The sequence below is a fragment of the Oryza sativa genome, chromosome 9, assembly GCF_034140825.1.
Source record: "Oryza sativa Japonica Group chromosome 9, ASM3414082v1".
In the NCBI taxonomy this organism is placed as follows: Eukaryota; Viridiplantae; Streptophyta; class Magnoliopsida; order Poales; family Poaceae; genus Oryza; species Oryza sativa.
The window spans coordinates 15,194,351-15,207,976 of record NC_089043.1 but is presented as its reverse complement, the minus strand read 5'-3'; the positions used below and the strand labels follow the sequence as shown (position 1 = coordinate 15,207,976).

General features: G+C 39.1%; 1 protein-coding gene across 1 annotated transcript; it reads left to right on the top strand.

Moving 5' to 3' along the window:
* Positions 1–6,618: 6,618 nt before the first annotated feature.
* On the top strand, positions 6,619–12,824 carry LOC4346805 (protein unc-13 homolog). The gene is made up of 5 exons (XM_015756501.3): positions 6,619–7,251; positions 8,968–9,831; positions 10,157–10,600; positions 11,143–11,332; positions 11,424–12,824. Exons 1-5 carry the CDS (start codon positions 6,718–6,720, stop codon positions 12,347–12,349), a joined length of 2,958 nt encoding a protein of 985 aa, XP_015611987.1. The 5' UTR covers positions 6,619–6,717; the 3' UTR covers positions 12,350–12,824.
* The last annotated feature ends 802 nt before the right edge of the window (positions 12,825–13,626 follow it).

The following is a 13,626-nucleotide window of genomic DNA, read 5'->3' as shown; positions in this document are numbered from 1 at the left end:
ACTCTTCTAAACAGGGTGTACATGTGTGAATTAGAGGATGTGGCCCTAGCTAGCTTTGTAATTAGCTGTTCTTGATCAAGCGTGTCAGTTTCGCCTACCGAAAATTCGTCAAATTAATGCACACAGATTATTTCGCCATCGTTTTGGGCATCCCATGGATCCCATGTTTCTCCCTCGCAGAAACATTCTGGCGCATGCTTGGCAACCGCCATGCCTGAGCTGTAGTACACTAGTGCTTGACTTGATCGAGAGATTTTTCTAATTATTGGCACGTTCCAGCTGGTGTGTGTGTCTATATATATATATATATATATATATATATATATATATATATATATATATATATATATATATATATATATATATATATATAGTAAATTTGTTTGGTGCTCCATGGTGCCCGGGCACCATTGTTGAAATTGAGTATATACCCAATTCAAATGAGTATGAAACTTTTTCAATTACTTAGGTATTAACATTAACTACTTTACTAACTAGTTTAAAGCAAGTTTGAACTGAATTTGAACTTGTTTTTGTTAGATTTTGATTCTAGGTATATAGCATCCATATATATAATTAGTTAGGTATGTAATCATGGATTGTGAAATAAAGTTAAATTTGAGTTGTTTTGTTGATAAGTATAGGTATGAATCAAATTATTATAACTAGGTATATACTCACAATTTGAAAATTTTGAAAAATTTGAGTAATTTTGTGCATTAGATACCATGGTGCCCGGGCACCATGGTGCCCCATATGAGTGTCCTATATATATATATATATATATATATATATATATATATATATATCTGCGCCGTAGGATCAGACCATATGATTGATAGAGCCAATTAATCACGCATACTATTTATTTGATTAACCAACTTGGGGGTTACATACATGTGGCCCAGCCGTGTGCCCATAACTATACCAGCTAATTAATCATCTCTATTTAACATTTATATGTATAGGTAGCATTCTTATCATATAACACTAGGTGAAACCTCACACGTTGCTGTAGGAATTTAGTATAACAATAATAAATAAAAATAACATATAAAATAGCTAGATAATATCAGATTAAGTAAGTTAGTGTGGTTTATGATAATTTAAATTTAAATAGTATGTAGATTGATGATTCAAATGTAAACGTAAGGTGGTACGAATTTATGAAAGAGGAAAAGTAGGAAGATAGTTTGCATCGTAGATTAATCATTTAAAGGCTATAAACAATTGAGGTGATATGGCTTAATTAGAGAAGAAATGATATAGATAATTTGTACATACATTAATCATTTAAGCACTAACTAAGTGAGGATGAACTATATAGATACATAGGATATTATAAAACATAATGAAGATATACATTGAAATATTATGTAAACATAATGATCTTAAATTTAATAAATTTAAAAGTTATAGCTAATATAACATGTTTGCATGATGTTTAAATGTCATGATTGTTAATGGATGATGATATGGTGTAATGATAGTTAGTGGATGATGATGTGGCATCTTTGCATGTCAAACTTAAAGAGTTAGTGGGTTATAAGAGAGGATATGTTAACACTTAAATTAGGGTCCCCATCGGTTGGCTTTTTCCCTAATAAGCCGGCTTATTAGGGAATAAAAACGAATTTGTAGGTAAAACTTTTATATATGTGTTATTGGTGACTTAAAAGCTAATATAAAAAGGAAATTACGTTGAAAATATCTCAAAATCAACCTCCAAATTAAGTTTGAAAATTTAAAATTTAACTTTTTCTTTGGCTGAACAGGCCATCCGATGAGAGCCTAGCAAAATTAGTCTTATTATTTTTTTTGGTTGGTACACACCTAACAAATTCATATAAAAAATAAGTATTTTACAAGTTTATATACTAGATTGCACTTAAATTCGTGTACCATGTCAATACAATGTGCTCTAATTTTGCGCATTGATCAGCACACTCTTCATTAATCACCACCGGATTAATCCTGTGTTTAGTTAGATAAGACCGAGTTTAGTTCCTAACTTTTTCTTTAAACTTTCAATTTTTTCATCCCAACAATTTTTTTCTACACACGTAAACTTTCAACTTTTTTCTTCAAACTTTCAATTTTAGTCAAACTTTCAATTTTGACGTGGAACTAAATACGGCCTAAGGCGTGACTGTAAAAATAACCGTTATATCCCGGTCATTTCGATCGGCCGCGGTAATTCTCCATTATATTGCGCAATGGTAATTAAAGAGCAGTAAAAAAGTTTCAAATGTATTTCAACGGCCGGTCCTCCTGTATCTCGTACGAGAACCGTAGTCCTACATTATATTCACGCGTCTGTGTACGACGATCACGCGTCTACCATCGGATCGGAGAAGTTTAACAGCTAAGAACCGTGATTTTTTTTTCTTCTCGTGAAATCGTTGAAATTGAATTGTTCTTTTCACGAGGCGTTGAAATTTAATTTAACGCGTACGTCCATTTGAAATTCCATACATGCAAATATTTGCAGCTGTGTCTTATACATAAAAAACTCACAGCGATTTAATTAACATTTGCAGGATCGGCGGGATTAGGAATGTGAACGCATAGGTCGTTTAAATTTCAACTCAACCGTAGGCAGTGGCCGACCTTAAAATTAGAAAGATTTCTAAAGCATGGCCAAATTGATCCTATTATATTATATCAATGTGTTTTTGTTATGAAAATTTTCTTTGTGATTCATCAAAAACAGTCAAATTCTATTGTGCATCCAGCTAGCTAGTCTAAGTTTGTCGGGTGGTGGATCCGCCTTGATACGAGGTTTTGTGAACCTGAGAACTCATATACTCTAAGAGGTTTTATTTGAAGTTTTTATGGTTCCGTGACAAGATGATTTTTCGGCTCTGATAAGGTTTACCTCTTCTAGTGCCATACTTACTTTTGGTTGGCACATAACACATTAATCTATACATTGTGTTTCCATAAATCATGTGCAATTGATAGTTCAATTCGATCTTATTATTTTTGTAAAGATATCCCTATCTATCAAAATAGCAACATAATTACCACCATAAGCATAGTTTGGTGACCCACTACTTCAAGAGTATGGACAAAATATTTTGTCATATTACTTCTAAAATCCACACAACTATCATTGTTCAAAAAAAAATCGCTATATGTAATAAACTTTATATCAAAGTGGTTATTTTTCATTAATGAAGTGCACGTTTTCTAAATAAAGCCCATTAAACAATGGACAATCAGTAATGACTTAAAACTATTAGAACATATTTTGATACTTTAGGGGGTGCCCAAAATCCGAATTTTCCATAATTTTTAGGAGACCAGAGTTATAAAATAAACTTCTCCTTTATCCTAGAGTAACTTTCCTTACTCTACTTGCTGCATGCATAATAGTATCAATCATAGAGGTTTCTTATTTTGGACATGCTTTCTAACAGTCAACTGGTACAGTTTGGTTGCTATAGACAAAACCCACTTAACTCAATTTTTTTTTAAAAAGCTCTCTAAGGAAAGTACGTGGAGAGGATAAACTAAAATGATTATACTTCAAAGCCTAGACAATATTCATTAAATTCAATTTGCCAACAACATGGCAGATATTAAAAGGACAATTTAACAATATTTTATATGCCTCTTACCTCTCATTTAAACTTGTTTTCTAAAAACCGTAGAGAAAACCCCAACTATGCCCATTATATTTATGCCCATTATAGTGTATCGTTTCCTTCGCTCGTACTTTTTTTTTATAACGGCATGTATTTTTTCTTATCAAATATGGTAAAACTACGAGATCTGCTTTCTTATTATAGAACACTTTATTACATATCTTTTTCTTATTCCAATCAAACTGGAATCTCTTGAACTTGAAGCTACACTTGAAATAAAACCAGCGATACCTGCCACGTAGGACCTGCACTTCCTGCGATCCTCGTGGACTTGGTTCACCAGACAACTGGACAGATTGACGATTCTTCGAAGGACCTGGTCTAGGCAATTATTTCTCTTTTTTTTCCTTATATATAAAATACTCCATCCGTTTCAGGTTACAAGAAGTTTTGACTTTGATAAAAGTTAAACTACTCTAAGTTTTACTAATTTTATAGAAAAACGTAGTAATATTTTTAACCTAAGACAAATATATTATAAAAAATTATTCAATTATAGATTTAATGAAATTATGCTGGTATTGTAAATATTACTACTTTTTTCTATAGAATTAGTTAAACTTAAAGTAATTTGCCTTTGACCAAAGTTAAAACGTCTTGTAACTTGTTTCAGAGGGAGTATTACTGTAAGGGTCTATATGCAATTACTGGGTGACAACTGGTACGAATTAGTTGATGGTACCTAAGTCCTTGCTTAACCTTGACACATACGGTAATGGAGATCGATCAGCACTGGCCGAAAACTTTTTGCTGCGGTTACGATTGGAAATGCACCCCATAAGATTACATGTGTCCATTATTGCATTTGCCTTGACAACTTCTGGCTTCCAAAAATACGTCGTCGCCAGTGGCAGAACCAAGATTCTTCTAAGCCTGGAGCTCAACTAATGTAATTTATATAGCTTCGCCTTTAATCTTCTAATTTTTGAAGTTTTAAAGTATAATTCTAGCTAATATAGATATTTAGACTCAGGAGTAGAGTTGTAGCCCTAACTGTCCTACTCCTATCTCCGCCCTTAGTCATTGCAATATTGCGCTAAAAATACGCCGTTTCAGATAATGAGCTTAAATACGTATAAATCTATATTGACTGTAGTCTAGATTCTCTTTTTGGATGGAGAACGTATATATGTCCTAATATAAGAAACTTCATCGAAATGAGTATCGAAATGAGTATCGCATCATTAGGCATGAATATGTGGCACAAATTGTAGTAGAATATTATATTGTTGAGCAATATTCATACAAGCTGTAGTAGAATATTACATCAAAATGAGAAACATTAAACCATATTGATCGTTAATGTCACCGTATGCTAACTCTCCATCTTTGTTTCATCGGTAGGCAGTTAGAAGTCATCACGAATGCCATCGGTAAAGAGAACAACACTAAGCTATCCAACCATGATCACCGATGTTAATGGCATAAATTTAATCATTTAGCATTAAAGATGTGTTAATGATGGCGTCATCAGCAAACGAGCCAATTGTTAAACTTATATTACTACCTCTGTCTACAAATATAAAGATTTATTTTCTATAAATCTAGACAAGTTGTACTATCATAGTGCCACACTTGATCAAATTAGTATCAGTAAACTGTCTGAGCTTACATATCTGCAATTATATATAGCAAAGAAAAACTTTCCCTAAGTACAAGAAACAAAAAGCTATTAACCTAGTGAATGATTTCAGAAATCAAAAGAAAACCTTATACATGTATCAGGGTTCACTTTTCTAATCGAGTACTGGATTTAGATCCTAGCATATGACAAGTTTCGCCAATTTTTAATAAATTTTGATCAAATTTTGTCCAAATTTCTTCTTTATATTTGAACTCTCGAAAACCATTCGAAATTGGGTAAATTGGATCATGCCATTATAAATGTGCCATTTTAGATAAATGTCATTGCTCTTCGTCTATTCGTATCCATATCGTCGAAATACATGTAAAATTAAAACCATGCCATCGCTTTCACGTTTTTTGTCATCATATAGACCAAAATACCTCTAGACGTGGGACCCACATGTCAATTTCATCTTCCTCCATCCTCCCTTCTTCTCTCTCCACTTGATGCGACGGGCGACAAGGAGGGTGCCGCCGAGGGAGGCAGTGGCTAGCGCAGCAGCGAAGCGCCGACTCTTGTTCACATACATCACAACCTCACGCGCCTAGCTGTTGAGGAGGTCGTTGCTACTGCACCTCTCTGCATGTTGGTCGTCTCCTACATATATTAGTGGCCAGGTCATTTGCATCGACGGTGGCCACACCATCGCTGCTGGAGAGAAGCGATAGGCGGCAAGGCGTCGCTGTGGGAGGGATGGGAGACGCTTGAGTCAACAGCGACCGGATCTTCCCCTTCACAACCACCGCCTTGCCCTCCATGTTGCTCGGTGGACCGGCATGTGGGGTAGCAATGGCATCGGTGTTGCTGTTGTGGCTAAGCAAGCCCGATCTACCATCAGCGTTGCGGGCATATGGGGCGGTGATGGCGTCGGCACCGCTGTTGTGTCCGATCAACAGAAGGGGAAATGAGCGAGAGAGAGGAGATAGGAGAAGAATAAGAAATCGGGAAAGAAGATGGAAAAACGTGATGGCTATAATATGGTTCCAATTTTGTGCGTATTCGGATGATATAGATATGAATAGACGAATAGTAACAGTAGTAATGACATGTATCCAATTCACCTTTTCGGAATTTCACTCCAAATCTACTTTCGTCCTCGAAACCTCAAAATTGCATGGTTGTGGATCAATGCTCTGTACTCCCTCTGTCCCAAAATATAAGAGATTTTAGATAGATGCGACTGTCTCACGTCCACCCAAAATCTATTATATTTTGGGACCGAGGGAGTATACTACCTACCTAGTGGCTATATCTTGGGGTACCCGTTGCAATTAGCACGCTCTCTTTCTCTCTCCTCATCATCCCTCCGGGACAAAAAGCGGCACGCACACCTCCCCTCCTCTCCCTTTCTCTCTCCTCCTCCCCTCACCACGAGAGCGAGCGCGGCGAGCTCCCCACCCACCACCACCACCGACGGCGACTACCTCCGCCGCTGCCGCGATGTCTCGCCTCTTCCGCGAGTCCCGCCGCGACTCCTCCTCCTCCAACGGCTCCTCCGCCGCCGCCGCCGCCACGGCCTCCACCGGCGGCCTCCCCTCCCCGTTCCCCGACCTCGGCGTCCCCCTCTCCGCCGCCGACCTCCGCGAGGCCGCCTACGAGGTGCTCGTCGCCTCGTCCCGCACCACGGGAGGGAAGCCGCTCACCTACATCCCCCAGGCGGCGGCATCGGCGGGTGGTGGTGGTGGGCCGGCGTCCCCGGCCTCCGCCTCGTCTCTCTCCTCCGCGAACGCCTCCTCCTCCCCGTCGCTCCAGCGCTCGCTCACCTCCGCCGCGGCGAGCAAGATGAAGAAGGCGCTCGGGCTGAGGTCGTCGGCGTCGTCCAAGGGTGGGAGCCCCGGGAGCGGCGGCGGCGGGAAGTCGGTGCCGCCGCGGCGGCCGGCGACCGTCGGGGAGCTGATGCGCGTGCAGATGCGGGTCTCGGAGCCCGCCGACGCCAGGATCCGGAGGGGCCTCCTCCGCATCGCCGCGAGTCAGGTAAATGAAAGGATCTCGAGCTCTCTTGGCTTCGGGTGGTTTTGGTTGTTAGCGCGTTCGTTCCCAGCGGGATTTCGGGTGAAAAATGTAGCTTCAAGTTTTTCTCATCTGATCATCGCCATTGTGGTAGATCTGGGTTGGGTTTCGTGGGAGGGTTCGCGAGAGTTTCAAATTTCGCTAAAAATACCCTCGTTTCTCGTATTTCTGTTTTTGTTTCCGCGTATTTTTAGTTAGAATGGGAAAATGCATTAACTTGAAGTATATCTCCTTTTTTTTTTCTCGGGAGGGGAATAAAAAATGAACTCTCTCTCTCCTTTTTTTTTACCCGTAGATCTTGTAATTTGTTGGTGCCAGCCGGAGTATATCCAGTTATTTTCTGTGATTTGTTTATCATATAGCCTCGGAAGTTGGAACTTAGTCAATATACGTTTTCTCAAGATAATTTTTATGTGCGCCTTTTATTATTATTACTATGACTGTTTCAATACCATGATTCTTAGCTTGATCTGCGGTTTTGCTTCAGTAGTAGGATACTCGGATGCATTGTACAAAGCAAAGCTATACATACCAACTCTTCTCGATAGAGTCACATCCAAATGGTTGTTGCTAGCATATCTTATAATGTCAACAAGGACAATAATTTAGTGTTTTGTTCGAATGCATGGATTTTATATCAATTTCACCGTAGATTAATTCATTTCACACATGATTTTTCCTGTGTCTGAAATGGGTTCGTAATGTTATCATCGGACTGTTTTTGATAAGTACAAAGTGACGGAAATGTTTTTTGCTATTTTACTTATGCATGCTCATAAGTTTGTAGATTGGATGTGTCTCCACAAAAGGACAATTAGCCATTTATTCTTGTCATGCTCACTACAAAACAAAGACATCTTTATTTTACCGCAGTTTTGAGGAATGGAAACAGTATATGGCAATGTACTGCAGTCATCCATGAGCAATGTACTAGAGGCATCCATGTACTAGAGGCAGTATTGAAGAAAGATAGTTCTACAAAGTGTCGTAAAATTTGTGATTTTAGTGCTGAGTGCAGCGTACTGAGTGTGGGAGGAGGGAGGAGCGAGGGTATCTACTGGATTATCTTAATTGCTGGATTATCTTAATTGCAGAAGCTACTCTGTCATAACCAAAACATCCTAAATCTACACCCTGAGTGTTGAGCTTCCTGCCTTGACCTTCATGCTCTAAGTTGTCTTATATGCATTCTGAAAATGGTTGATTCATTGCACATCTCCACTTCAGTAGGTTTCTTAGTTAAACTGTGCTGAATGATGATATTTAGATCTTTATTGCCAAGTCTTCTCCCCAAAAGAGCAAATTTGCAGGCTTTAGATGACCATTGTAAGTTTGGCAGTTTAGCTTTAGCTGCCTGATTATTTTTTTTATTGTATATGTTTTATGTTTTTATATACCCTCCTATGACATGGTCTGTTTGATAGATGTGTTAACAGATCAACAACATTGGACAGTTTAAACTTTAAACAAACACATAGCTAAGTATTGACATGTTGCTGAATGTGTGTTTGTGTTTTCTGGACTTTTAGCATGTTTGATGTCAACAAGCCAAACATGATCTTATTGTATATATCATATCAAAGATACTCTACTCTGCTCTATTATTGTTCGGGACTTAACGCCTGTTCCTGTAATTGTTGGTACCAAGTTTGAACTCCATTTTTCTTTTTCTTGAAACAGCTTGGCAGGCGTGCTGAATCTATGGTCTTGCCCTTAGAATTCCTACAGCAGTTCAAGGCATCAGATATCCCTGATCCTCAAGAGTACGAGGCATGGCAGAGTAGGAACTTGAAGCTTCTTGAGGCTGGTTTGCTTGTTCACCCACTTGTTCCATTGAACAAATCAGATGTTTCTGCACAACGACTGCGGCAAATTATACGTGGAGCATACGATAGACCACTTGAAACTGGGAAAAACTCTGAGTCAATGCAGGTCCTACGTAGTGCTGTCATGTCCCTTGCTGGTAGGTCTGATGATGGGACTTCTGACGGATGCCACTGGGCTGATGGTTTCCCCTTGAATCTCCATCTATACCAGATGTTGGTAGAAGCTTGCTTTGATAATGATGATGGCACTGTTGTTGATGAGATTGATGAGGTGATGGAGCTCTTAAAGAAGACCTGGGGTATTCTGGGAATTAACCAGATGCTTCACAACCTTTGCTTTGCTTGGGCATTGTTCAACCATTTTGTTATGTCCGGGCAAGTAGATATTGAGTTGCTCTCTGCTGCGGAGAATCAGTTGGCCGAAGTTGCAAAGGATGCCAAAACCACAAAAGATCCAAATTACAGCAAAGTGTTGAGTTCAACTTTAAGCTCAATAATGGGTTGGACAGAGAAAAGACTTCTGGCTTACCATGAGACCTTCAATACAAGTAACATTGAGTCCATGCAAGGTATTGTGTCAATTGGAGTGTCAGCTGCAAGGGTTCTTGTTGAAGATATATCCCATGAATACCGTCGGAGGAGGAAAGAAGAGACTGACGTAGCTCGCAGCAGGATAGAGACCTACATAAGGTCTTCACTCCGTACAGCTTTTGCTCAAGTAAGTCCCTATTATTTCTCACTCTGATTCATATTGATTAAATGTTATATTCCATACTTTGGTATGCTGAGATGCCTTGTTTAGATTATTGCAATATCTTTACTTTTAATGGCTAATGCGCTTTGGGGAAGAAAAGCTAGAAAGTAGATTCCTGGTAATCAACCACAAGAAACTGTTTTGTTCAAACTCAAGCCATCCTATTAGTAATTTTGTTTCTTTTGAACCATATAATTTGAACTTTTCAAATCTTGCTAGTTGATCCTTTCATGTACGTCTTTTCTATAGTGCAGTAGCACAGTAATGTGACACAGCTTTCACTTTGCAGAGAATGGAAGAAGCAGATTCCAAGCGGTCATCAAGAAACCCTACCCCTGTTCTGTCTATCCTTGCAAAGGACATTGGTGACCTAGCAATTAAGGAGAAAAATTTGTACAGCCCAATTTTAAAGACATGGCATCCCCTTGCTTCAGGCGTTGCTGTTGCCACCCTTCATTCTTGCTTTGGAAATGAGCTGAAACAGTTCATAGCTGGACTTACAGAGCTGACCCCAGATACGGTTCAAGTGCTTAAGGCTGCTGATAAATTAGAGAAGGATCTTGTTAATATTGCAGTTGAAGATTCTGTGGATAGTGATGATGGAGGCAAGTCATTAATCAGAGAGATGCCACCATATGAAGCTGAAAATGCAATTGCTAACCTGGTGAAAGTTTGGATTAAAGAAAGGATAGACAGGCTCAAGGGATGGGTTGATCGGACTTTGAAACAAGAGGTGCTCTTACTTTATTTCACAGTACATATTTTTTTCTTTTGGTATAAACAGAAACTATCTTAATTTAGTAACTGATGATGCATGTTGTTGTGATTTTTATTACGATAAGACTAAATTACTCTGTGCATGTAGATGCATAACACTTGTAAACATTATCTGCTATTTTTCCTGAACCGTCCATATCCATGTGTCATTGATGACTGCAATCTCCAATCTGGGCTCTGATATATGTTCATTCTCTCATCTTATCCCAACTATGGCTGCCAAAATTGCCGCATTTGTTTGATTTGCAGTCAAAATTTTGACATCACACCAGTTTTTCAGAATGGAAAAAAAATTATAGCTAGTTGAGTCACATCCAGATGCATGCTATGTGTAAACCAAATGTTAGATTGGCTCAGTCAACTTGTGAGATGTAATTGTCCTGAATATTCTTCTTGAATGATGAGTCCAACTTGTTCTTGACATATTGTGTTTGAATTAACTTAGCTTGATTTTCCTGTTCTAAAATTCCACTAAGTCTGTCAATGTCTTTCATGCAGACTTGGAATCCAGCTGCCAACAGAGAGAATATTGCTCCCTCTTGTGTGGAGATGCTTCGGATGGTTGGTGAAACATTAGATGCATTTTTCCAATTGCCCATTCCAATGCATCCAGTTCTTCTTCCTGACCTGATGTTTGGACTTGATAGAAGCCTACAGCTTTTTGTGTCTAAAGCAAAATCTGGCTGTGGTAAGTACTGAGCTCATGGCACATTTTTCTATAACATGGTGTTCAGATGCAGGGTACAAATGTTCATATTTTAAACATGCATTAATTACAGGAACAAGGAATTCTTTTATGCCCCAACTACCTCCGTTGACACGATGCGAGGTAGGATCGAATATATTGTTCAAGAAAAAGGAAAAGCCACAGAATCCACAGTACCGAGGATCACAAAATGGAACAACCAATGGCGCTGATCCCTTAGCCCTTCCTCAACTCTGTGTACGCTTGAATACGCTTCAATTCGTGCGAGGTGAACTCGAGAACTTAGAGAAGAAGATAAAAACAGGCTTGCGGAATGTCGAGTCAGCTCAGGCAGATGTTACCGATGGATTGGACATCAAATTTGAGCTTTGTCAGACAGCCTGTCAAGAGGGCATTCAGCAGTTATGTGAGACAACTGCATATAAGGTGACATTCTATGATTTGGGGCACGTTCTCTGGGATATCCTTTATATTGGTGACATTGCATCAAGTAGGATCGAGATATTGTTGAGAGAACTCGACCCTATACTAGAGACCATATCTGGTATGGTGCATAACAAAGTGCGGAACCGTGCTATAACCGCATTGATGAAAGCCACTTTTGATGGGTTCTTGCTGGTGCTTCTTGCTGGTGGGCCTTTGCGTGCTTTCACCCGTCAAGACTCCCAGATAATAGAGGATGACTTCAAGGCCCTTAAAGACCTGTTTTTAGCAGATGGTGATGGTTTGCCAGAGGAATTGGTCGATAAGGCATCCTCCCAGGTCAAGAATGTCCTACCCCTCCTACGAACAGACTCCGAGAGCCTTATTGACCGATTCAAACGCATGATGGCTGAGTCTAATCGATCTGGAGCCAAGAATAGGTTACCATTGCCACCAACAACAGGGCACTGGAGCCCGAACGAACCCAACACAGTCCTGCGAGTTCTGTGCTACCGTTATGATGAGACGGCTACCAAGTTCCTAAAGAAAACCTATAATCTTCCCAAGAAGATCTGATGAACTCGATGTACATTTTCTGGAAACAAAATCATGAAACCCACTGAGGAAGTCAGGATTTGGAATGATTTTGTCACATCCTCCTTTGAGGAACACTACCATTGTAAAGCTACCACTGCGGAGTTTGCCTTATCTGAGGCGATTGATTTGAACGGGGGAGTTCAATTCAGCAACTTGGCCCTTCTATCACATGCTGTTCAGTGGCGCCAAGAAATATGCTGGTACTCTTTTCTTTTTCTTTTTTCCTTTTTTTTTTGGGGGGGGGGGATTACTTACAGGTCGATTTGTTTATTATTATGATTATATGTTTTACCCTAATCCAGTTCTTTTGCTGACCTTTGCCGCTGCATGTGTGTATTTTTCCAGTAGCTGTAGTTTGCAACAGATATACCCATCTTGTGAATAAGTTTTGTACTGGTGTGACTTGCTGCGTTGGACTTGAGTATATCATTATGCAAGGCATCTGGTTCCTGCATTCGTGTTATTTTCGTGGGGAACATTTTTGCTCGGCCATGTCCTACATTATCTTCTCGGCTGGAGTAAAATGATTCTTGTTATTTTCATCTGCGTTATGAAATCACCCATTCCCGTTTGGAACAAGGTACATTTGGAGGAATTCTGGAGGTTTGCATTCCTTTGGAATTTTTTCCCTAGAAGCTTGTTTGGAAGTCAGTACAAATGGAAGATGTTGAATTCCTTGGGAAAGGAAGCTAATCCTCCACTCTATGGAGTGAGCGAAAGGAAACCCCTGTCACTTTGTTGATCTCCTAGGTTTTTCATGTGATCTCCGTTGGAACAAAAGAAAACTGGAGAAATTATTGAGGGATTTGAAATCCATTGAAAAAAATATATTCCTACATTGTCCTTTGGAACAAAGGAATAATTTCTACAAAATCCTTTTTACATTTATATTGAATTGCTCATTTCATACTGATTTTGGAGAATTAACATGAGGCTAGACCTCATGTTTTCTTTTCCTTTTGACTATTAATTCCTATGCTTTTTCTATGATGCTACCAAAAAATAATTTTATAAAAAAAATCCTATAGTTATGTTTCCCCGTGGGATTTTCCTACATCTCCTGTTTTTGTGTTAGTTTTGAATTCCATAGTTTTTCACTTTACAATATTTTTTTTCCATATTCTCGTGTTTTTCATTTCTTTGTTCTAAACAGGGGCGATAGAAGGAGCTGTTTTGTACATTAGTTATTATTTAGATGGAACAAACTGTTCGTATATGCTTTTTAGCTGTCATGTTCTTTTTGTGTTTGCGAAGAC

Bases quoted from the DNA above. Each gene is read 5' to 3' on its own strand.
- LOC4346805 (XM_015756501.3), top strand. From the start codon at position 6,718: ATGTCTCGCCTCTTCCGCGAGTCCCGCCGCGACTCCTCCTCCTCCAAC. The intron at 7,252-8,967 runs GTAAATGAAAGG...TTCTTGAAACAG, and splicing joins TCCGCATCGCCGCGAGTCAG to CTTGGCAGGCGTGCTGAATC. The intron at 11,333-11,423 runs GTAAGTACTGAG...CATTAATTACAG, and splicing joins TAAAGCAAAATCTGGCTGTG to GAACAAGGAATTCTTTTATG.